Source organism: Amia ocellicauda, chromosome 5, assembly GCF_036373705.1.
Source record: "Amia ocellicauda isolate fAmiCal2 chromosome 5, fAmiCal2.hap1, whole genome shotgun sequence".
NCBI classification, from domain to species: Eukaryota; Metazoa; Chordata; class Actinopteri; order Amiiformes; family Amiidae; genus Amia; species Amia ocellicauda.
This window is the reverse complement of record NC_089854.1, coordinates 34,749,003-34,774,984: the sequence shown is the minus strand read 5'-3', so window position 1 is coordinate 34,774,984 and position 25,982 is coordinate 34,749,003. Positions and strand designations below refer to the sequence as shown.

General features: G+C 37.7%; 1 protein-coding gene and 1 long non-coding RNA gene across 3 annotated transcripts in view; one reads left to right on the top strand and one right to left on the bottom strand.

The window, feature by feature from the left end:
• The window catches only part of recql5 (RecQ helicase-like 5), a 48,352-nt gene that overhangs the window by 20,931 nt on the left and 1,439 nt on the right, over positions 1–25,982 (bottom strand). The window contains exons 2-7 of the mRNA XM_066704906.1: positions 25,856–25,977; positions 25,078–25,593; positions 23,324–23,429; positions 21,659–21,770; positions 21,087–21,249; positions 20,243–20,325 (exon numbers count right to left, since the gene is read on the bottom strand). Coding sequence (XP_066561003.1) covers positions 20,243–20,325; positions 21,087–21,249; positions 21,659–21,770; positions 23,324–23,429; positions 25,078–25,593; positions 25,856–25,977 — 1,102 coding nt within the window. The remainder of the gene's footprint in view (positions 1–20,242; positions 20,326–21,086; positions 21,250–21,658; positions 21,771–23,323; positions 23,430–25,077; positions 25,594–25,855; positions 25,978–25,982) is intronic.
• On the top strand, positions 153–6,025 carry LOC136750109 (uncharacterized). 2 transcript variants are annotated; one of them, XR_010816824.1, is made up of 4 exons: positions 153–780; positions 897–986; positions 1,612–1,830; positions 5,872–6,025. It is a non-coding gene; the product is annotated as an uncharacterized LOC136750109 (long non-coding RNA). The 2 variants fall into 2 exon arrangements; XR_010816825.1 differs by lacking the exon at positions 1,612–1,830 and having other exon boundaries at positions 488–780.

The following is a 25,982-nucleotide window of genomic DNA, read 5'->3' as shown; positions in this document are numbered from 1 at the left end:
ATAGGTATTGAGAAGTTTATTTGTCCAGTAAGGGTGTTTAAAAAAAAAAAAAAAAGAAGAACTAGTCATATTAATGGTTCATGAATTGTGAGGTATCTATACACTTGACAAAAGAGAACAATGTACTTATCATTCATATTTCCTCACCCCTCCAAATTATCTTATTTTCCACCTCCTTTGAATCAAAGTTTATTTACCTACCCCATCCCAAACACCTGCATTGCTTGTTTATAATTGACTTAAAACACCGACCATGTAATTCATTGGCCTTTCTTGTGTACACCCACAACTGTACAATTTGTGGCAAAAGACATATTTTCTAGGTGTGCTGTGCACATATGATTGCTGCTTTATACTTCGTGACCTTTTTTGAACATCTGTTCTGAATCTGCATTTTTTTGCATACACACCCAACAGGTAAAAAATGGGCTAGGCTCTTCTTTGTTACTCACAAGAAAGAACACTAAATAAATAACACAGTGGAAACAGGACACAGTGATTAGGCATACAGTGACCCATCTACAACAGACATCGGAGCTGGGCAGTGTCTTGAAAGTCAGCTGGCCCATAGACATCACCCCCTTCCCTCCCTCCTCCTTTGTAAAAGGAAACTCAGTCTCCACGGTGACCAGAAACAAAAAAAAAAAGATCTGGCAGTCTAGAGCAGCTGGCTGAAAAAGACGAGAGAGAGAGAGAGAGGCACAGCAATGCAAGCACAGAGGAGCACACAGAGGAGATAAACAACCGACGAAAAGGAAGCCCACTTCATGATTATCAGAGGTAAGAAACCACAGCTCCTAAAACATTTAAAAACCCATGTAACTGACAAAAGACTACTTAAGTGAAAAGGGACTCCTGACTGTGATAAACTTTCATGTTTTTCGTTTGTTTTTTAGACATTGGAAAAGTATATTAAGATCGATTCATGACTGTTGAGAGAGAGGAGTGGGAAAAGTATTTTGTTAACAGTAGGTGGAGGCTCTCAGGTAAGAGTTTGTTCTAGTTGACTACTGTCTTCTCAGTAGGGAAACAAGGATTCTGATTCTACTTTAGCTTCAGTTTTGCACTATTTGTTTTGATCTGAGTTTCAAATACATCTATACATCTACATCTAATACAACTAGGGGCAGATACACAAATATATAGATAAGAAAAGCTACAACTCTAACGCTACTGTAATGCTGTTTTCCAAGAACTTTGGCAGGCTATTTGTATTTAATAAACTTGTATTGTTAATTATATCAAATTATATCAGTTTCAAAATATGACAGTGAGCTACTGTATCTAAATGAGCAGTAAGAGGACTTTTAGTACACTGGGCACTATTTGAATAGCTGTGCATACACAGTTAAACACTCCAGTGAAACACTTGTGCATGTCTTGAATGTATACATGTGTCTGTGTATGTGCATATGTGGTGGGGGAGGGGAGGGGTGTATACTGTAAGTATGTTCAAGAGTTTGTTACAAATGTATGCTAAATAAGTGGATAGATCATCATATAAACCAGAGAGGGATTTTAAAATAATAGTAATACAAAAAGCAGCATTTTGAGAGTCTCGTGTTTTTGTTTTGCCTTCATTATGTGACGTTGTGGGAACCTGCTCAATAGTGTCAGACTGCTTCCAGCCTGCATTTTGCATGTTTCAACATCTAACAAAAGAGCCCAGGAAGAAAGAGGCAAGTGGAGAAGCACATTCCTTTGTAGTCACCACGCCAGGTGGCAGCAGGGCTCAGGAAGTGCCCCGTCACTGAACACTGTGGCAGTCAGCTGTGAGGGGCACTGGCACTCTCTGCAGCTCCCCAGCAGACACAATGGACAAAGCCACAGGTCAGAGGTGGCCGCTATACAGAAAGAGATACTATTAAATGCCTCATCTGTAGTAATGTTGAAAAATGCAGGCAGTTTATAAAGTTCTGTGGCTAGTATTGTAGGGAAAACATCACACACCATTGCTGTTAGTAATCCATGTTGGCCACAGCAGCCATGTCCCAGTAATGTACAGTGCTTTATTCTTCACTCCACTCTTTAATTATGAAGGCTTTTGGCAAGTAGAATATAATGAATGGTGATTTTATTGAAAAAACAAACAAAAAGAAAAAAAACACAAAGGAATCTAGCATCTTGCAGTTACATAATTACTGCTTGAAAATACCTTAAATACATGTTTATATAGCAATTTCTTGACATATTACTTTTAATTTGATTTTTAGTATTTATTATGTAAGGGGTAAAAAATTAGAAGTGATGAAGTGGTGAAATATAATTTACATATATTATTTCCAAAGTCAATCGTTTTGTTATAGGCTGCTTAATACAGTTAGCATCTAATGTCTGTGTAATAAATGGAGATTTACTATATAAATATATAGTGCTACACCAAATCAAAGTTATTGCACCAGGAACATTTTTGTACTGAGTAAAAACAATATATATTTATTGATTGTGGCACCTTTATGTGTGACTTAATAACAAGCATGCATAAAGCTGCCTGCCATGGTCATTGTGTTGGATTGCACAGAGCTAAAATGTATCTGATGGAGGACTGACTGAATAACTGTAGGACGAGACAAGCTTAAGAAATTGGGCAAATTCTAAGCAACCCAACCCTGGTAGCACCTGCCCAGTTAACTGCTTGGGGCATTCTCGGCACATCTCATCAACAATATAGAAGCAGCAAGCTCTGGACTATGGATCTCTCAGCTGAGGCCTTAATTGGTTGAAACTCTTGGGAGCCCGGGTCTGGAATTTTAAGAGTTTCATAAGTGACTCTCCTGGAAAAAATTCCAATCAGCAATGAGTGTTGGTCCCTCCCCAAAAGAGGTCTAAAGCTAAAGGCAGTCTATTCTCAAGATTCCCTTCTTCCAGTGTTAAACATTCAAAACAAATAACAGAACAGCAACAGACATACAATTCTAGCCCTGCTTTTATACTATTTATTTGTTTTTAAATACATCAAATCTTATTTTTAACATTAAGTAACTGTTTGGCGAGGGATATTTTAATCGTTATCATTACTGCTGAAACCAGCAATGTAACAACTCTCAAAATATTTACCACAATTCTGTGAATAACCTCTCCCAACACAGTCTATCAGTAACACATACCAAGAGCTAAAAGGGAAATGAGATCAGTCTGAATACAACAATGATCAAGCAGTACCTCCATATTATACACAAAGTACGCTTATATTTACAAGACCATCAATTTGAAACATTAGAAAATATTTGGAAAACCACATTAATTAATTTATCATAAGAATATCATTTTTCTTAAAGGATCCCAGGGAGCTTGTCCCACTCACAGATACCCTTTATGTAAATATATTATCCTCTTAATTTACACATGTACTTGTGTCCTTTCTTTCACTGTTCACCATTTGTCAAAATCTTTGGGATATTGAATACTTGTATCAAAGTAATTTTAATGTGGGGTGGACTTTAGATTTAGTGCTTTAGATTGCAATCCTCTAGGGTGCTATTGGGCCTTTATCATTCTGTTTTGAAGCACAGGCCTGCACAAAGTTTACAAGAGCTAGGGCTAGACCACAGTAAAGTTACTGTGCTGGAAAAGTTGATGCAAAATATTTCCTAGTACCGACTAGGACCTGCAAAACATAACAGCATCAAAACAAGTCCCTTTCCTGTTGAAAACATTCGCTCCAAAAATGCATACAAACAAAACTGAGGTTAGGAGTTAAAATTAAGACAATTCAGCAGCATTTTGCTCTTTGTAAAAATGTCTATGAAATAGTACAGACGCTGAGCTAATCATTTTCTTATCTTGCCCTTTTACATTTTGAACTAGTAAATTTTGCCAAGGTAATAATGACCATGTTAAGCATTTTAGTAAAGACATTAATAAGACAAATACTGGTAATGCTTTAGATCCTTTAACTACAATTTGTTGAAATCCTAAAAACAGGAAGTTCTTGCTTTCCAGAGTAACTTTTCACTGCTGTCCCATGTACAAATTACATGCTTTCGCCCTTCCTGATGTTAAGGATGTAAATATACCGAGCCTTAATGGTCAGAGTACTGCGTGGAATGTCTACGAGAAGATTATTATAATGTTAAGATTGTAATTTTCACTTAGTGGGAAGAAAGTCGTAATTAGACAGACTGCTGCACTGGTCCAGCCAAAGCTACGCCCAAGGCCTGAGCTAAATACAGCACAGACTGTTCTACTACACTCTCACTGCTGTTCAAATTATTGCCCAGTGATAACTTTTAAATTTTAAACTCTTTTGACTTGCAATCAAAACCAAGAGAGTCAGATGCCATTCTGGGATTTTCCACCTATGTATAGTCAGACAAAGAATTTATCAGTAGGCAGAGGTTTTATGTAGCATGAGAATAACAACGGCAGGGAGAATACAAGGTGAGCAGCATGATTTTGTATAGGCTGGGCAGGATGAATTAAGGAAGGCCAAGCAGAAGATGTTTATAGTATTAAGTCATGCAGTTAACTGAAACATTATCTACATCTCAGCATGTGTAACCCAACACTGCTTAGGATTCACATAGGCAATCAAAATTAGTAAAGAAAAATCACCTTCTGATTTACTGGCGCTTTATTTCTTTCCGGATCTGATTCCTAGGGTGTGTTTTCTATCTATAATGTTAACAGAAACCAGAGACATAGTTGTTTTGGTCATTGTCTTGCTTGAAACAGTGTCCGGTTCCAGTCCAATCAGAGAGGTGTCAGTGCTGTCAAAGCTGAACTCTGAATGACTTATTTGATCTGGCAATTTCTTGAACAGAACTTTAGAAGCCAATGATTGAAAAGCCTGCAGAACTGTTATCTTGAAGGAAAAAAAAACTGTCTGCTGCTGGATTACCCTGATAAAATCATCATCAAGGCAGGCCAATTACGTAGTTAGCTTTAATGATTAATGCAGTACAGTAGCACACACATACAAAGTAGAATTAGAAAGGACTGCAATGGATGGAGATCCACATTTTAAAGATCACTGGATCTGCTAGGAGAGAACCAAGTACTTATTGGTTTGAAAATATCATACTCATGCACAACTAGCAACCAAAACAGGTTACACCCTATTCATATAATCCAACTAGATGGGTTGGTGTTTTACAGCACAGTATATGACCAGCATAAGTTAACATATGTATTAAATGACAGAAATAGAACAGTTAAGCTGGGAATAGAAGTGAGGCGTCTGGTATGTTAGCAGCTGTGCTCATGTGTTATATTTATAACCTTTTCAGTGACCCTTAGAAGGCCAGTTTTGCAGACAGGAATAAGCATTCTCTTCGACCTGACTAGAAAACAGCTTCTCATAACTTGTGCTTTATAATTTTAATACATTTGAAATGGGCTAGGGACCCAGAAGCAGACCCAGCCTTGTAGGTTGACAGATTTATTGATTTCTTCTTATGACACATTCCCAGTGATGATGATTCTCAAAAATCATATCAGCAGTGTAATGTTTCTGGTACACATTGCATTTACATTCTTACTTGTTTTAAACAAGTATGTTAAAGTGTTCTGACTATGAACTGCTTTTCTGACCAGTTCACACAAACCAATGCAAGCTGGTCTAATTCCAGCACTGGGACGTTAAGGCTTGTAAAACACAGATAGAAGCAACTTTCCAACTTTCCAGATCTTAAGAGAGAAAAATAGCTCCTAACGTGAGAGAACTCATCTTGTTAGAGCACTCAGAGAGAAGGGATGACACAATCTCTGCTGGTTCCTCAGACTCTATGAAATCACATCAGTGTGTGATGTGCCTCAGGTTAGCACAAATCAAGTGACTTTTAAAATCCTCTTTTGAGAAATAACATGTGGAAGCAATCTTATCATTACTGTTTCACTGAACTAACGTAGCATTTTTCTTCTCATCTACAGTTCAGCAAGTGACGTGGAGTGGGAACGCCTAGTTGGGAAGAGGGGAGATACCTAGCAGTCCTGCTTTCTGCCTGTGGAAAGTGGTACAAACGGTCTTTTGGGTTCTACACAGATTTGGTTACTCTCTGTGAATACTGTTGCTACACCAAGATGCCCTGGAGGGAGGAGATTTTGGACATAAGTCAGCGGGTGTGGACCAAACTGCAGGGCCTTCCTGAGGCCAATCCCCTGGATCTGGGTGCCTTCCTAATCCTCATCATCTTCATCGGTAAGCAGAAACAGATAGGGATTTAACACGGGGTGGTAGGATACCATATTCTACTAGTAGGATATTAGAATACTCTAAATCTTGTGTTTTGGCAGGCAGGAAAACAAGTTCACAGACATCATTACGCAGGGTAACTTGCATAGGTAATAATTTTTTTGTTTTAATAAACATTTCTACAGGTGATCTTGTTAGAACTTATTATACAATTACGACTATGTTAACATCAGTCTGATTTCTTTTTTTAATTGCATAGACAACCCTAAAATCAAGGTGGAAACAGTTTTGGAATAACAAGGTAATTGCATACATATTTTGTTATTGGAAAACTGGGACACTTACTAAGTCTAAATATTAATCGTCATAATGATGACAAAAATAATAGTTGGGCTCCAACAATGGTATTCAGTGTGGTTTGGACATTTTCCTCTTAAAATGTGACTATACCTCTAAGCAGTCTGGCAAAGTCTTACTCTTAGATTCTTCACATCTCTGTACAAAAGGTTGCAATGATAACGTTTTTTTTATCATGATATATCAGCACTATCACGATAAACATGTAGAAGGTAAACATTCTACAAAGTACTATGTACAAATTATAGCTCTATTTTTCAAATCATAAGCAGCAAAATGCTAAGAAAATTGTGTAATGCTGTCATAGTTCATAATATATTTATAAGATTGATGATTTCAACCACAGTTAAAAAATGCAGTGCACTTCTTCTACACCTCAGTTCGAGAGTTAAACCCAACAGATCTTTGATCTCTTGCCATGTGCCCCCATGTGTCTACTAATGATGTTAGTGTAATAACCACATTAAGTCCAATGACTTAACTTATTGGGGTTAAATCCACTTATGCAAACAACGACAAAGGAATAAAATAAATAAAAAAGAAGCAATACCCTCCAGAAGTGAGATATTATCGCATCAAATAGCAACATCAGTGTTACCTATGTACTTGAAATAATACCTTTTAACATAGTAAGAAAAAAACAAAATCACTGCCATTGCCTTTTTGGTTACTATGGCCATATATAACGCCATACAATGTGCTGCCTTACGAGTTTCATAGGCTACTCTTTATATCTAGCGCTTCCCTAACATTTCGAAAGATGCTACACCCCTGTCCCCAAGGGTATCGATACAAGGTAATATCAATTACAATTATAAGTAAAGTTGTTTACTTATAGAGTGGCTTATAGCCTATTTAATATATAAACAGTTTACTAGTGGGGGTGATTATCGTTTTATCAGATCTGATATGACAATACATATAATGTGTGATATCTGGATACTGCTGCAACCCTACTCTATACATGTGTTATGGACTACTACAGTAAAAATAAAGTCACTCTTAAGACCATCTCAACTATTAGAAATAACTAATTCCTACAACAATCTCTTATTTGACAGCCATGAAACAGAAAGTATTATATAGAACTGCCAGATTGTGTTAAAATCCTAATCTAAACGAGACGTCTTTCTTTTCTGCAGGAACATTCCTTCTGATGTGTGTTCTGGCCTGTGTACACTGCTGTTGCTGTGCCAAACCCAAGTACCACGTGTCCAGAGTCAAACCACTGCACCCTGTCTGAGAGCAGGAGCCCTTTATGACATCATGGGCACTACAGGTCCAATGGCCCCTGCACACCACCAACGGCCTCCGCACAGCCCCAGAGAACAATACACAGGCTGGAGCACTGACAGTCCTCCCTGTGATCAACAGCGACCAGACTCACAGCACTGACTCAAGTGATTATGATTATTTTCACTAATTGTAAGGAAGCTGATCTTTGGCCTCCAAGGATCTCACACTGCACTGGACAACATTTAAATGGATCAATACATGTGGGGATGGTGACTCAAAGTGACGGTGACAATGCAGAGTGCAAATGAGACATATGCTACATTGAAAAACATATATAATATTAATTGGAGAGAACTAAAGACCTTTTGACAATTTAAATGCGATCACTGCATGATCAGCTTCTACGAACCTTTCAGAGGGAACACCCTATGCCACAATCTACTCCCATTTAAAGTAAGCTTACACAACTTGGGATGTCTCTACACAGGACCCTCACACACTGAAGGATTATGTTCTATGATGTTCCCTGTTCAACAGTTCACTTTCATCAATGACTTCTCAATTTCTGTTATGTACTGCACATTTTAAAATAGATTGTAGTTCAAAATCAGGTGTTAACAGTTTGTACTGTTTGTTATGATGAAGAAAACAAAAGTACAATTTTGCCATGCAATAGTTTTCTGTGACTTTTCCAGGAAAAAAAAAAAAAAAAAAAAAAATTATATATATATATATATATATATATATATATATATATATATATATATATATATATATATATATATATATATATATATAATTTTTTTATCAGAATTGGAGAAAAATGAATTTTCCAAGTCTTTCTGGAAGACACAAAACAGACACAGTATATATATATATATATATATATATATATATATATATATATATATATATATATATTAAAAAAGACAAAAATATTCTCCAAGGGCAGCTAAAACTTCAATGCTAACTTGGTCATGCCTGCAGATATATGGAACTAAACTCCCTCATTGTGCACCATAGGGAGAACAATTACAACTATTCCTCCAAGAACATAACCTCAAAACTGCTTAAGGAAGTACAGCCAAAAATGACAGAAGAACTCTAGTGCTTGAATCACAGCAATATCCAGCTTATACCAGACATCAAACACTGCTGTGCTTTCACAGAGCTTCTTTGAAAACATGGCTGCCTGTGTTGGACTTGTTTAGGGTGATAAGTTGAGTAAGAAATAGGGCAAAGAAAAATCCCACATAAATAAAGGTTCAGGGTGGGGTTTTTTTTTGTTTCATTTATTCTGGATTTTGGACTTCGTGCTGGTTTACAAACAAGTGTCTTTTTTCTTCCAAGAACAAACATTATAAAGATATTTTGATATTTGAGACTCACTGTTTGGGCTTTGGTATCACCATAGTTAATACTGCACTTTCCTGTGTCCCCAGCCAGGGAGGAAATATGTGCACCTTATATTGCTGGCTCTTTAAATTTTATTAAAAATAAAAGTATATTATTTTATATTTTTTAAATGAACGTACACAGCTGTTGTCTCTTTATGTTGTGCAGAATACACCAACACCTGAAAATGTTACTATGAATACAGAATACTAAATTCAAGAAAGAGATAATGGTCTAGTATAAGTCTTTCCTTTTGTGGTTGAAACATCTTCTAGGACAGACATTCCAAATTATAGGATTTTCCAATTCTAAACTTAATTACAGTGGAACTATGCATTCAGTTAATTTAAGCCATAAGTCTGCAACTAAATATACATGAAGGATCAGTAGATGGTGTTCCATTTATAAACCTCCAAATATTTAGTTTTAAAAAAATAAGCTGACTCGCATATGATGGCATTACGAAAACTGCATTACTCAGTATTGAAATAAATTGCTTTTTTTATTTTAAAGACTGCCTTTGTTATCACCTAGGTTTCAGTGTGGAAATAATGTTAAACGTGCAAAAAGGAAAAACAGTGCAACGTGATTTAATTCAGTGAGTTTTCAGAAAACACATGTATTAAAGAATCACAAAATACTTTTCTCCATTTATATTGCAATCTAATTAGTGTATTCAGTACAATTTGCCCATGGACAATAGAGGGTGAAGCAGAAATAATAATAGATGTTCGACATTTGACAAAGCCAGAAACTGTTAGTTTTATAATACTATCGGACATTTCTAGGTGCTGTTTTCAGGAAAATCACTTAAACATATATATACCTACAGTGAGGGGAAAAAAGTATTTGATCCCCTGCTGATTTTGTACGTTTGCCCACTGACAAAGAAATGATCAGTCTATAATTTTAATGGTAGGTGTATTTTAACAGTGAGAGACAGAATAACAACAAAAAATCCAGAAAAACGCATTTCAAAAAAGTTATAAATTGATTTGCATGTTATTGAGGGAAATAAGTATTTGATCCCCTATCAATCAGCAAGATTTCTGGCTCCCAGGTGTCTTTGCTCCTAATCTCAGCTCACTACCTGTATAAAAGACACCTGTCCACAGAAGCAATCAATCAATCAGATTCCAAACTCTCCACCATGGCCAAGACCAAAGAGCTGTCCAAGGATGTCAGGGACAAGACTGTAGACCTACACAAGGCTGGAATGGGCTACAAGACCATCGCCAAGCAGCTTGGTGAGAAGGTGACAACAGTTGGTGCGATTATTCGCAAATGGAAGAAACACAAAATAACTGTCAGTCTCCCTCCCACTGTATTTATTCTCTGAAAACTGTCTTTACATGACCTTTTCATTATTTTAGGAAAATTACTCACACATGTAAATGCACTGACTGTGTCAATGCAATTACAGTCAATGTAAGGGCATCCTCTGCTGTTCACATCTTGTAACTGTTTTATAGACTCGGATTTCTGGGAGGCACACAGAATGGATTGAGATTCTAGCTTTGCTGTATAATCCTGATTTACACTGCCATGTTTTCAGAAGCTTTATAATTTGTATCCTGCTTTAAAAGTAAAGAAAATATGCTATATTCAGTATTTTAATATCAACTCTTTATCAACTCATTGTAAAGACTACAACGTAGGAGTGCCACAACAATACAAATGGACAAGGATGTGCAATATATTAAGTTTTGGAAAACTGAATTGCAAGTAATTTATTACAGAGGATTCTTTAAACAAAGGACATCAGCATAAACCATATCAGAGGTAATATGAAGGTATAATTAATAAATACTCTCAATATGTGAACCTGCTTTAAAACTGTGTTTTGTTTTGAATCTGTAGCAAAAGTATACAATCAGCTAGAATGAAAAAGCACATTTAGAGATTTTGAAAAGTAGCAAGCCAAGTGTAACTGTTTACAATACATTAACAAATAGTGTTGCACATTATGTTCCCCATTTAAATGTCTTCCTTCCACAGGGTTCAATCTTGTACAGGTCACTTTATTTAAATATTTCAATTAATTACACCAGGAATTATACATTACATACCTGTGATAACTATAGCCACATTTAATCTGCTGTGTGAACATCAAAGAGTTTACTTTAAAAATAGATATGGGTTTAGAAAATGTATTCATGATTTTCAGATATCGTATTCTGATAATGTACTGCACCTATGCAGACTGACCTTAATTTCTGGACAGCCTACTACTGTTTCTATGTGAGTGGACAACATTGTTGTGCATTTGTATGTGGTGTGTCATGTAAATTGGTGAAAGTGCTCTTTTCAGAAAACACATTTTCTGATTCAGTTTTTGAAAAACTTAATGTGATGCAAACACACTATGTTTATAAATCTTAGGCAATACTAAGTGCAATGGAAATTGAAAAGCTGTACATCTCTCTCAAAGCAGTCTCCCTCACATGCCCTAGATGAAGTTGTGCACCACGTGCTCTGCTTATCGGGCTCTGATAAAGTTGCCCAGATTTTACTGTGTGTCAATATCACCGGTAAACATTAACAGAAACGTAACCTACAGAAACACAGCCAGAATCAAGACTATGGGAACCGCAGTAGACTCAAGGACAATCGTGCCCTGAAGATATAATGAAAGAAACTCCACTGGAAAATCCAATCATATTCTGAAAAAACAAAACAAAAAAAACAATAAAATAAAATGATCACATTCTAATTTCTTTGTAGAGTACATCACAAGTTATAAGTTATCTGTTTGCTAAGCTGTTGCCAAACACAAAGGGGTGTAGTGCAGTCTCTGAACTCCCGAAAAAAGAAAAAAAAAGCTGTTAGTTTGACCTTCAGTTTTCAAAATACTGGGACTCGTATAAGAAGACAAATGGAAGGAGAAAGGTAAGAACACAGCCATTTAAATTTTAAATATCTTAAAAATTTGAAGCACTAGCTGTCAGGACAACATTGTTTAATCAGAAATGCATAATCAACCACTGTAATGGCTATGTGGTTAAGAGCTTAATGTCAGCAAATATTTAAGTGTTAAGTTCATATGCTTACTGAAAAATATCAGGATCACAAAATATTACACTAATTAAAGGTTTGAATATTGAAAAGTGGTTGATTTACTTTTTAATTATGTAAAATACAGATAAGTAAATCCTTTAGACAACATAAAGCATTTCAAAATGTGAACAAACAGTAGTACTGTATCCAAAATCTACCAAGAAGGCAAGAATAATTCAATGTACAGTTTATATCTCACTAAAACAATGTGATTGGAAATTAGCTGGAGATGGTTACAAGTCAGAAAGAGTGGGCCACATTGTGAGAGAGACTATTACAACCCAAAGTACAAACCAACAGTGTCGGAGTGATTACAAGTTGTGTTTCATATAGTACATTAATTTTGCTGTATCGTCCTCTCTTTTCTTCTGTGTATAATGTTGTCCTTGTTCCAGATCACACTGTGTAGGGTTTCAGTGAGAAATTATTATTTTTAAGAAGTTTTGGGTGTATTCACATGGATCAATCTATGTGGATTCTGTACAGACTAACATTTTTATTTTTAATTTTTTTTACTATTTTAATGCAACTGCATTTGACATAGAGCAGATGTTTAGGTGTTCAGTACTAACAAGAAAAATGCACTATCCTCTAATGAAACAAAACATTTATTTTTAAAAACTTTTGTAAACTTGTAGCTTTCAATCCTAGAGAAATTGAATAATACCTACACATAAGAAACTACGGAGTCATAATTGATTCACAGAAACGGACACACCTACAGTTAAACATGTTTTTTCACTTGGTGTGTCCTCAAGTAAATGCTCACAGTTTAGTAGATACCATTCGGCAGGTGATTACTTAAACCGTGCTCATTAGACATACTAGCCGACCATGATAATCATAACATACTCCAAGTTAAATATATAAAAATAAAAAAAGACAAATACATAAACCCACTAGTTTTTACTTTTTGCCAAACATTGAAATAGTACCTAATGCTAAGTTCATAGTGCCTAAATCAACCCTCTCTCCCTTTGTCATCATCCCTACAAGAATGTGTATGTGTGTGTAATATATTATATATATATATATATATATATATATATATATATATATATATATATATATATATATATATATATATATACACACACACACACACACACACATACATACATACATACACACACACACACACACACACACACACACACACACACACACACAGAATACTGTGCAAAAGTTTTAGGCAGGTGTGAAAAAAATACTCTAAAGTAAGAATGCTTTCAAAAATAGACATGTTTAATAGATTATATTTCTCAATTAACTAAATGCAAAGTGAGTGAACAGAAGAAAAATCTACATCAAATCCATATTTGGTGTGACCACCCTTTGCCTTCAAAACAGCATCAATTCTTCTAGGTGCACTTGCACAAAGTCAGGGATTTTGTAGCCATATAGTCATGTGTATGATTAAACAATTATACCAAACAGGTGCTAATCATGCACGACTATATGCCTACAAAATCCCTGGCTTTGTGGAAGTGCACCTAGAAGAATTGATGCTGTTCTGAAGGCAAAGGTCGGTCACACCAAATATGGATTTGATATAGATTTTTTTTCTGTTCATTCACTTTGCATTTAGTTAATTGATAAATATAATCTATTAACATGTCTATTTATGAAAGCATTCTAACTTTACAGCATTTTTACACACATGCCTAAATCTTTTGCACAGTACTGTATACACACACACACTTATATATATGAGGCTACAGTAACTGGCCATTATTAAGTCAATAATTTATTCTGATTAGATAGTACACTAGAGATGATATGCAGCAGAACATACTTGTGTGATTTAAGGGTTGAACCAAGTACAAAAAATAATTGTTGGAACAGCTGGACTCAGAATATACTTGATATATTTCAACATCTGTTGGGTAAAAGGGCAGAAAATACTGTAATATAAAATCACTTTTCAATTTAAATTGTTTAGTTGATGCCAGCTCTGACATCTGTTCACTACCATATGTAATGGAATCCAGAGGAAAACGCATACCTACAGTCAGACAAGAGAGAGATTCTTTTTTTGGTGTAGCTGTAGTGTATGTCTGGATGTCTTACTTCAACAAACACTAGCACCAGAACAGATTAAACCCCCTGTTCTGAGTGAGTTACTGTGGTATGTATAGCAAGTGCAATTTGTTTCTTTGCTAACTTGAATAGAGAATTCTATCGGGAATCACTTGTTCTCAGTTCAGAAAAGAGGGTCGCAGGACTTGTAGAACGTAATGAAATGCTGAGGAAAAACACGTAACTACAGCCCAATAAGAGAGCCGACTCTTATGTAGCAGCAGTGTATGAATCTTGAAGTACTGAGGACTAGTATTTGAACTCCACCTTTGACATGGAATTTGTGAGGTCAGTGCAAGTAGCAGGAGTCTGAATCCTTTGTTGTGGTGCTGTGTGTTGAGGTGTTCAGATGCGTAGATCAAACTAATAACTTAAAAGTAACATTTTAGTTTACAAAGATGGAATTTATTCGAGGCAAATGTTTGCATCTATATAAAACTATTAAGTATACTATTCAGACCTCTTTCCTCCAGCTACCCTCAGCCTTGTATTTGGTGTGTGTTACTACCCTGAGTCCAAGATGTCTCTGTTTTCTCCAGTGTAAAGGATACTATCAAGGAGGCCAAATCTCTGCTGGACTGGGCATGGGAGCGTATTCAGAGGGATGCCTGGATGACTGGGGGCCTGGTAGTCATTGGTACATTTCTAGGGCTCTTCCTGGCTTTGCTGCTCTTTGCACTGATCTTTGGCTGCTGTTGCTCTGGAACATCAATCCAGAGGAAACGGAGGCAGAGGAGCAGTGAGATGCTCTAACTGGGTTGGACTGGACCGTCCAAATTGAGAGACAAGAGCGATGAAATCACTGTTGTTTGGTAGTCTGTTGGGTTATCAAAAGTTGGCCCACCACAAACTTTTGTAGCCCTAATTATTGTTTTTTAAGTTTAACATTTCCATGTAATGCAACATTACAGAAATGTAGACAGATCCAATTATAATGTGGTAAAAAGTACAGAAAATGTATAGAAATACTTGCCAGGCAATAGTTATTATATTGCATAATTCAGCATTTTAACAAATACAACATCCACTTATTTCCAAGATTTCTAAATCTTGACATGTAAAACTTTTTACCTTGCCTAGTAATACACGTGTAAATATTTTTCTTAATTTACGTAAAATACATAAGATGAAGGGCACCTTGTATTATAAATAAAATGTTATGCCTGGATTAAAAGGCTCAAGTGTAGCTTTATTTGTTTCAAAATTGTTCTACATACAGATATGTATGCAAGTATCTTGAATTATTCTACCTCTTCTTAAAATCAACCTGCATTTTGTGTGCAATACATCCAATAAATTGCATGTCTGACTTTCTTGACAAGTTACTGTTTAAGTTGATTTTCTGCCATCACAATAGGCGCTTTTACACTGCCATTTCTGATCCAGATCAAATGCATCGGTACATGTGATCAGGATCAGTGGTGTTGCTTTTACACTGCCATTCAGGATCAAGTTTCAGCCGCCACAGTGGTCTTTGCATGCACACTAGCATTCAAGTCCAAACTTAATTATATGCATATACACCAATCAGCCATAACATTATGACCACTGACAGGTGAAGTGAATAACACTGATAATCTCGTTATCATGGCACCTGTCAGTGGGTGGGATATATTAGGCAGCAAGTGAACAGTTTGTCCTCAAAGTTGATGTATTAGAAGCAGGAAAAATGGGCAAGCGTAAGGATCTGAGCGACTTTGACAAGGGCCAAATTGTGATGGCTAGATGACAGGGTCAGAGCATCTCCAAAACTGCAGCTCTTGTGGGGTGTTCCCGGTCTGCAGTGGTCAGTACCTATCAAAAGTGCTCCAAGGAAGAAAAAGCGGTGAACCGGCGACAGGGTCATGGGCGGCCAAGGCTCATTGATGCATGTGGGGAGCGAAGGCTGGCCCATGTGGTCCGATCCAACAGACGAGCTACTGTAGCTCAAATTCCTGAAAAAGTTCATGCTGGTTCTGATAGAAAGGTGTCAGAACACACAGTGCATCGCAGTTTGTTGCGTATGGGGCTGCGTAGCCGCAGACCAGTCAGGGTGCCCATGCTGACCCCTGTCCACTGCTGAAAGCGCCTACATCAGCATCAGCATCAGAACTGGACCACGGAGCAATGGAAGAAGGTGGCCTGGTCTCATGAATCACGAGTTCAAGGTGTTGACTTGGCCTCCAAATTCCCCAGATCTCAATCCAATCGAGCATCTGTGGGATGTGCTGGACAGACAAGTCCGATCCATGGAGGCCCCACCTCACAACTTACAGGACTTAAAGGATCTGCTGCTAACGTCTTGGTGCCAGATACCACAGCACACCTTCAAAGGTCTAGTGGAATCCATGCCTCAATGGGTCAGGGCTGTTTTGGCGGCAAAAGGGGGAGCTACACAATATTAGGCGGTCATAATGTTATGGCTGTTCGGTGTGTATATATATATATGAAAATAAACTAGTCTAGTAGAAACATATTGTACTATATTTTCTCAAATGTTATAGAAAGGTTTTACAGCTTAAAGATGTCCTTTCAGAAAGTATATTGTCTTATAATTAGCAGGCAAAAAGCAAAATAACTGACATAACTCAATAGGCAAGAAAAAGTAAAATTGACAAACAGAAAAATGAGATTACGGTGTAGCGTTAGGGGGGGGAGGGTGTGTGTGTGTGTGTGTGTATTTTGATAGAGCATTTTAGCTCTGAGCTGAAGCTCTGATCTAAAGAAGACCTCTCCCCCAAAGTTAGCAGATTTCCTGAGCTCATCGGCACGTGAACTGTTCTATATCAAAGTGGCAGTCTTGGGAGGATGGCACTGAGAATGGGTCAAATGGCTTGGAATCCCTGCTGTGAAATGTCTGGGAAATAGGGCCTACAGTGAGGGAAAAAAGTATTTGATCCCCTGCTGATTTTGTATGTTTGCCCACTGACAAAGAAATGATCAGTCTATAATTTTAATGGTAGGTGTATTTTAACAGTGAGAGACAGAATAACAAGAAAAAAATCCAGAAAATCACATTTCAAAAAACTTAAATTAACCTTAACAAATCAAATAAATTGATTTGCATGTTAATGAGTGAAATAAGTATTTGACCCCTTCGACTTAGTACTTGGTGGCAATACCCTTGTTGGCAATCACAGAGGTCAGACATTTCTTGTAGTTGGCCACCAGGTTTGCACACATCTCAGGAGGGATTTTGTCCCACTCCTCTTTGCAGATCCTCTCCAAGTCATTAAGGTTTCGAGGCTGACGTTTGGCAACTCGAACCTTCAGCTCCCTCCACAGATTTTCTATGGGATTAAGGTCTGGAGACTGGCTAGGCCACTCCAGGACCTTAATGTGCTTCTTCTTGAGCCACTCCTTTGTTGCCTTGGCTGTGTGTTTTGGGTCATTGTCATGCTGGAATACCCATCCACGACCCATTTTCAATGCCCTGGCTGAGGGAAGGAGGTTCTCACCCAAGATTTGACGGTACATGGCCCCGTCCATCGTCCCTTTGATGCGGTGCAGTTGTCCTGTCCCCTTAGCAGAAAAACACCCCCAAAGCATAATGTTTCCACCTCCATGTTTGACGGTAGGGATGGTGTTCTTGGGGTCATAGGCAGCATTCCTCCTCCTCCAAACACGGCGAGTTGAGTTGATGCCAAAGAGCTCGATTTTGGTGTCATCTGACCACAACACTTTCACCCAGTTCTCCTCTGAATCATTCAGATGTTCATTGGCAAACTTCAGACGGGCCTGTACATGTGCTTTCTTGAGCAGGGGGACCTTGCGGGCGCTGCAGGATTTCAGTCCTTCATGGCGTAGTGTGTTACCAATTGTTTTCTTGGCGACTATGGTCCCAGCTGCCTTGAGATCATTAACAAGATCCTCCCGTGTAATTCTGGGCTGATTCCTCACCGTTCTCATGATCATTGAAACTCCACGAGGTGAGATCTTGCATGGAGCCCCAGACCGAGGGAGACTGACAGTTATTTTGTGTTTCTTCCATTTGAGAATAATCGCACCAACTGTTGTCACCTTCTCACCAAGCTGCTTGGCGATGGTCTTGTAGCCCATTCCAGCTTTGTGTAGGTCTACAATCTTGTCCCTGACATCCTTGGACAGCTCTTTGGTTTTGGCCATGGTGGAGAGTTTGGAATCGGATTGATTGATTGCTTCTGTGGACAGGTGTCTTTTATACAGGTAACGAGCTGAGATTAGGAGCACTCCCTTTAAGAGAGTGCTCCTAATCTCAGCTCGTTACATGTATAAAAGACACCTGGGAGCCAGAAATCTTGCTGATTGATAGGGGATCAAATACTTATTTCCCTCATTAACATGCAAATCAATTTATAACCTTTTTTGAAATGCGTTTTCCTGGATTTTTTTGTTGTTATTCTGTCTCTCACTGTTAAAATACACCTACCATTAAAATTATAGACTGATCATTTCTTTGTCAGTGGGCAAACGTACAAAATCAGCAGGGGATCAAATACTTTTTTCCCTCACTGTATAGGTAATAAATACAAATACCTGCAATACGAAAGTGTTCAGTCATTTAAATAGCTATTGAGTCTTAAAAAACTTGACCCTTGGAAACTAACAGGGCCCAGCTTTCCTCAAAGACTTTGTCTTCAAGTAACTATGGTGGAAACCCTGCTTGCAAAGAAGACATCCTGTGCACAACCTTGGAGCCTTCAAACCAGTGGAAAATCTGTTTGAAAAGACTACTCTACTTTCACGAAACCCCAACTTGCAGGTGCATCGACTGTGTGGAAGTTCTTGGACAAAGCCGAACCGGACTGCCTTTGTTCCAAACCACACGGACCTCGTGCCGTGTGCTGTTATCTGAGCCCGAAGCCAGAGAGGCCTCTCTGCGACGAAGTTCAGATAAGTTTAACAGTTTGGAGTTTATCATTCATGACATTTGAGAAATCAATTAGAAATGTTATTCTGTGAGTCACAAACTTTAGAATGTGTAATATCATTTAGTATTTTCTTAAATATAAATGAGTGCTGCATTAAACTTTTTTGTTCGAAAATTTTAGAAATAAAATTTGTCAACGCAGAGAAATATCTTCTCATTCCTGTTTAACTGTTTAGTCTTAAATTGACACACGTTAATAGACACTAGATTATAGGTGGCCCTGCCTATCCTTAATCATTGAACAGTAATCAATGAGGGAGAATTGTGGTAACAAGAAATGAAAGGATCTTTCTCGGCACCCAAACGTAAATGAGACTGATATATATAACGAGAAGTTATTTGACTTAAATATTAACCTGCATTAGTTATTTAATGTCCGACTAACAATACTAATGAGAGACTCACCTTCGTCTTACTAACTGGTATTGTAGTCAATGTGTTTGTAATTTTGTGTAATGTTTTGTGCGTTATCATATGCGATTCCATGTTCTTTGATTTGGTCACGGAAGTGATTTGTCTTTGATTTGTTGATCTTGAGTTAATTTTAATTAGTTTTTCCCTTTTTGTATAACTAGTGTAGTGCTACATTTTATCTTTTTTTTTTTTAATAAATTTGAGAATTTATATATCTTTGGAATTGGTGTCTGCATCCAATTATTGCAGAAATTGAGTTCTACAAGATTCTAGGTTTCTTGATAAGGCGATACTTAAATTCACTTCTTTGAATGGAAATGTATAAGTGTATCTTACGCTACAACGGTAACCTACTCCTTGGAAATCTACCAAAACACCATTTCCTTGTTGCAACGTCAACAACTGAAACACCACCAGGAGCAGGCAACTAAGAGTTTAAAACAGGGAGGAGGCCAAACCTAGTCCTGCAGAGGTTTATATTTTGATTTTCAATTGATATCTCAAGTATTTTGATGAAAGTGAAACAATAATCGGACTCCTTTTATCAAGATTAATGTGATCTTCAGCCATTGATTGAAGATCTCAACAAATGCAAAGGATTAGGACTCTCCAGGTATGAGATTAAGAGAAAGCTGCCTTAAGGAAAGAAACTGCATGAGCCTGAGTAAGATAGAGGCACTTACCCTGCCTGCTCACAGAAAGACACCATGGTCTCAAAGTCCACAATGTTGGCTCGGTCATGCTCCTTCTGTGAGCCACGTTTCTTCTGCAGTGAAAAGAGAGACGGATAATAACACATTACTTACAGATACAGCTCAAGAGTGTAATTTTCCAACAACTGTATCATTACATGTTGAGTGGATTTTCATGTGATCATTTTTCAATCCTATGCTATCTCTATCAATATATTAATTAAACACACACTTAAACAGTTAGTGGTTCTGTGAAAAGAGTTTCACGGTCTGTGTCTGTATAAAGCAGCCTATCGTGCACCTCAGTCATTCTGTGGTACATGCACAGTTACAGAATGGGTCAAAAGTTAGAATGTAAAAACGTATGTATAGGCCTATTTCAAAAGAAACAAAGATTGTAGTTTGTTCACTGTGCTTCCTGGATTACTCATTTGTTTGCCTGAGTCCTATTTAAAAACATACTATATAAAACTGACCTTAAAAGAAATTAACATCTAACTGAGAACACCTTTCCCAGGTACTTAATTACAGAGCACGGCTGTGCACTCTTCCTGACAGCAAATTGGTCTGTGCATAGGCTTATATGAGATTCATTATTCATTAATATGTGATAAATATAGACTTTAACATGTTATTAACTGTAAACAACATAAAATAAATAAGAAATGTAATCAGCATTTATGACACATTTTTAATGCAGTGCAACAACACTAAATCATGTAAGGCTTGGTTTAATTTGTAATGCCTTAACACTCCTATCCTGTTCCAATGACAATGGAGCCATATGCTCTCCCTAGATTAAATAAAAAAGCTGAACAACAGTTCTCTGACTGACCTGGATATGAGCAATCTCTTTATTGATCAAGAAAGTAAGCGTGTTTTTGTCTGACGGGGAATAATAAATCCGGCAGCTGGAGGGTGCTCCATCTCGACCTGCGCGCCCAGACTCCTGGTAATAGCCGGCCAGGGACTTGGCGAGATTCCAGTGGACTACAAACCTGTGGACATAGATTGCCTTCTCAGTCAGCTCAGATACAAAGGGAGGTATGTAGTAGTACATTCTCTCTTACTCGCAATACTATTAAATCACAGATTTACCATGGTGTACACCATGGTAAAACACGAAAATCAGAATCCCTAGTAATGTTAAATCCATATAAAGGACATATTTATTGTCTGGTGAAGTGATGATGCAAGTGCATGTTTAAGTACAAAAGTGGGAGAATCAGGTTTGCAGCCAAATAAAATTTACTGCTACAAATAAACTAACTGTTGAGAGAATTTTTCCCTTTTCTCCAAGATATATCAGTACCTCAACTACATTTTTACCCCCCCTCCTTTAAAAATCAGTTTTAGTGAGGTTCTGTTCAGTAGGGTCACTCGATGCACAGAGAGTGGCAAACTGACCTGACGTTGGCCTTGTCTACACCCATGCCAAAGCTGACAGTGGCCACAATGACAGTCACCTTGCCATCCATCCACTCGTTCTGCGTGTCAGTGCGGTCACCAGCTTTCAGACCTGAAAACATCCTTAGTTCTAAGCAATTTTCTATACAGAAGACTAAATAACTAAAAAGTTAATAAGGCATTACTTAAAATGTAAAATATAAACCTGAAAACAAGCAAAACAGGAAGGCAATATCTTGTCAAAAAATGCAATACCCAATTTATAGTATACTGTAAATACATTTTTGCAGATATATTTATACAGTGCCTTGCAGAAGTATTCAGACCCCTGACCAATTCTCTGATATTACTGAATTACAAATGGTACATTGAAATTTCATGCTGTTTTATATTTTATTTGAAAACACTGAAACAATTATTATAAGCTGAATATTTGGTAGAGCCACGTTTCTCTGCAATAACAGCTTTAAGTCTTTTGGGGTAGGTATGTACCAGCTTTGCACACAGTGTCGGAGTGATTATGCCATTCTTCTTGGCAGATTCGCTGCCGACTGTTCAGGTTGGTTGGACGATGCTTGAGGTGTGCAATTTTTAAATAGTGCCACAGAATCTGAATGGGAGTGAGATCAGGACTTTGACTGGGCCACTGTAGGACATTCACCTTTTTGTTCTTGAGCCACTCCAGTGTTGCTTTTTAGCTGACTGAAGCAGGTTCTCTTGCAGTATTTCCCTCCCAGCCTCCCATAAAGGCCAGTCTTATGCAGAGCTCTTGATATGGTTGGCTGGTGCACCTTTATGCTGCTGAACTCTGAAGCTCCTTCAAAGTGATTGTTGGCCTCTCTGTGGCTTCTTCTTGTTTGATCGCTGAGTTTTGAGGGACGGCGTTTTCTTGACAGTGCCTGGGTGGTGTGATGCAGCTTCAACTTCCTGATTATTGATCCAACTGTGCTCACTGTGGTATCCAAACACATGGGCATTATTTTGTACCCTTTTCCTAATCTATGCATTTTAATTACTTTATCTTTAACTTCTGTAGAATGCTGGTTGGTCTTCATTTTCCTTCAGATTCACAGCCTGACCAATGAACCTTCAACAGTGCGGTTTTTTATCCAGAAAATGTGACAGAAACTCTGGAGGTAAACAAATACTTCCCAACATATAAAACCAATGTCACTTTAAAATAATTGATTTTGAGTTTCTGTGTTTTTAGAAGGAAGGAAATTCCAATGTATCATTGTAATTCAGTAATATGAGAAAATTGGTCAGGGGTGTGAATACTTTTGCAAGGCACTGCATATTTAGTAATGGTTATTAATTATTATTGGGCAACCATTTATTTTTTGAGCAACCATAAAATAGAAAATACATCATAATATCCTAACTGAAAGTGCTGGAAACAAAAAGGAAGCTGGATTAGTGTGCACCCATTTCTATTAAATGATAAAAAACAGTATTATAGAGAGTTTGCAATCAACACGGTTCTCTGACAATGGGAGAACTGCACAATAATAGGACCTACTAATGATCCGGGGCCACAGAATATGTTTTGGATAATTTTGTAAGCATTTTTCAAGCTACTTATTTAAAAGCCAAACCCGCGTTAGACTTCAGCACAGTCCAAAAACTTTGCAAGGGGATGCTTTGGCTATTCCTTTCACATTGTACCTGCATGGTAAGGCTTGGCAGATACACCAAGTTGGCAGAGTTTATGTGCCACATCCTCACAGCTCTCTCTGGTCCGGCAGTAAACAATCCCACAGCCTGAAGAGCCCTGAGGAAGACAGAAATATTGGATCAGTGAAATACTTTATAGCAGCGTGGAAACATGCTATGGAAAAATTAGACATAAACAAGGATATCCTTCACAGACTTGGGAAACCCGGAATCTTATGATTTACAAAGTAGTCCTTAATTATTTAAACAATGAACTGTGAATTGAACTGTTCTCTTACATAAACATTTTCTGCACTCAGTCCCTGGTTTCAAATGCCATGATCAAAGAATATCTTAAGAAAGCTCTTCAGTGTCATTAACTTGTTAGTTAGAATCTGCCAATGATTATCTAGACAACTCTTACTATGTTCAAAAAAACTGAACCCGGGGGAATCACAGTACCGATAGCTTTTCTGATAAGTCATCTCAGTCAAGTTTATAATTAAATGCTTACATCCCTGACCCCTGACCATTAAATCAATATACCTGAGCGGAGTTCTCAGAACCAGACCTGGTAATAGGCTATGATGGAAATGAGGTCTTTAGGACCTTGGGGAGACCTGGTGGTAATAGCCATTGTGGCTCTGGCTCCAAGCCCATCCTGTCTGTGTGGTGGAACCAAAATTGCTCCTTGCACTAGGATTCCCCAAGGTCCCAAGACCTTGTTTCCACAGTCCACTTGCCCTTACTGCTCTATTGTTTAAAATAAAATATCATTTAGAACCACTCAACTTACACATATTGGTATATTTGTGTGGTCTACAATGTCACATTTGCTAAGCCACTGATAATTGCTGCTTTCAGATATATTCATAATCTGTATTTCTACTATTTCTACTTCTAATAATAATGATCATAATTAAAAGGGACATTGTTCAGTTAGGTTAAATAATTTAAAGTTCACTTGGAATGTTATGTAGGACATAGGAGAGACATGAGAAACCCATGTGTAGCTGAAATTTACTGCAAATAAACTGAAATATTCTGTAATTGATAAAGAACAAAAATACTAGCAAACAATTAACACTTAAATTTACTGATCCTCGCTCATGTGAACACAGGCAAGGCAATAGCAATATAGTGCACCTAGAATTTAGGGTTATTTTGCTCCGATACACTTGGAATCTAAAATATTGAATATTTTTTTCCATGAATAGTTCATGAATAATTAATTTTAAAATGTTCTGTTTAATTAGTTATATTTATGCTTGAATAATTGCACTAATTGCATTGTAATTAAACATACACCAAAGAGTTACAAACTACACAATCACCATCTCCAATTCAGATGAAGAATCACTTTAATTGTTTGCAACAAATGGAGTCATAAACAGTCAGAAAAGATTGGATATTTAATTCAGGCTCATAATTGGTAGTTTTCATATATTTGACTTCAAGTTTATGGTAGCACATTGGATTTTATTTACTTCTAACTGCTTCAGATATCAATCTACATGCGTGTAAATGTCAACTATAATTACAATAAACTTACAATTATAATAATCTAATTGTAATCAAATAGAAATAATAAAATTACAAACAGAATTTGTGCCAGGTCTGGTGTTGTACAGAGTTTACTTTTGGGAGTCCAGGTACCTTGTAAACACCACAAAGCCTGACCCATCTATAACAAGACCACGAAACGTAAATAAAGAGACAGAGGGAGATGGGAGACAGTGGGAAAGAGAGGAAAGGAGTTCAATTACCCCATCAGCTGCCTTGCCTCCTAGTGCTTGTAGACAGAAGGCCTGCAAGTTGCTGTACGGGTCAGGCAGCAGATCACGGAATACAACATCATAGAAGAGGTTGTCCCGGAAGACAGAGGTCTGGAAGGAGAGGGGCTGATGGAGACGGAGACTGTGGGTGATGTCCTCCTGCACCCTCTTGTTGGCAGTGGCAGTGAGGGCCACACAGGGCACCCCCGGCAGGCGGCTACGCAAATCGCCCAACTTTAGGAAGTCGGGTCGGAAATCATGGCCCCACTGGGAAACACAATGGGCCTCATCCACCACAAGGTAGGACAGGAGACTGCGGGAGACCAGCGAGGCCAGGCATGGCTGGAATGAAGACGAGGAGGCCATCTCTGGGGTGACGTATAGTAGCTTGAGTTGTGGACTCTCACTCTCTAAGTCTGCCAGGATCCTCCGCCGCTCCTCCTGAGGGATCTTCGAGTTCATCGTGCACCCAGCCACTTTCAGGCTCTGCAAGTGATCCACTTGATCCTGAGAGTAAAATAGGTTTTTAAATGAATGGCACTGAAGTGGAATCAAAGAGTATGACAATTGAATGGTTTTATTTTACATTTTTACTAATAAAAAAACATTAAAATATAAAGGCAGAAAGAGAAAGGTACATGCTTCCTATGTATCTTTGAACCGAAAACTGCGTTTCTGCCGATGAAAACATTAGCAAAATGATCTCTCAGACTAGCAATCTGCAAACTAGCACATGTAACTAGTTTCAGGGTATCGGTGAACTTGTTACCTGAATGAGTGCGATTAGAGGAGAGATGACCATAGTGATTCCCTTTGCCAACACAGCTGGCAACTGGTAACACAGCGATTTCCCAGCACCGGTTGGCATGCACACGAACACATCCTTCTCTCCTGCA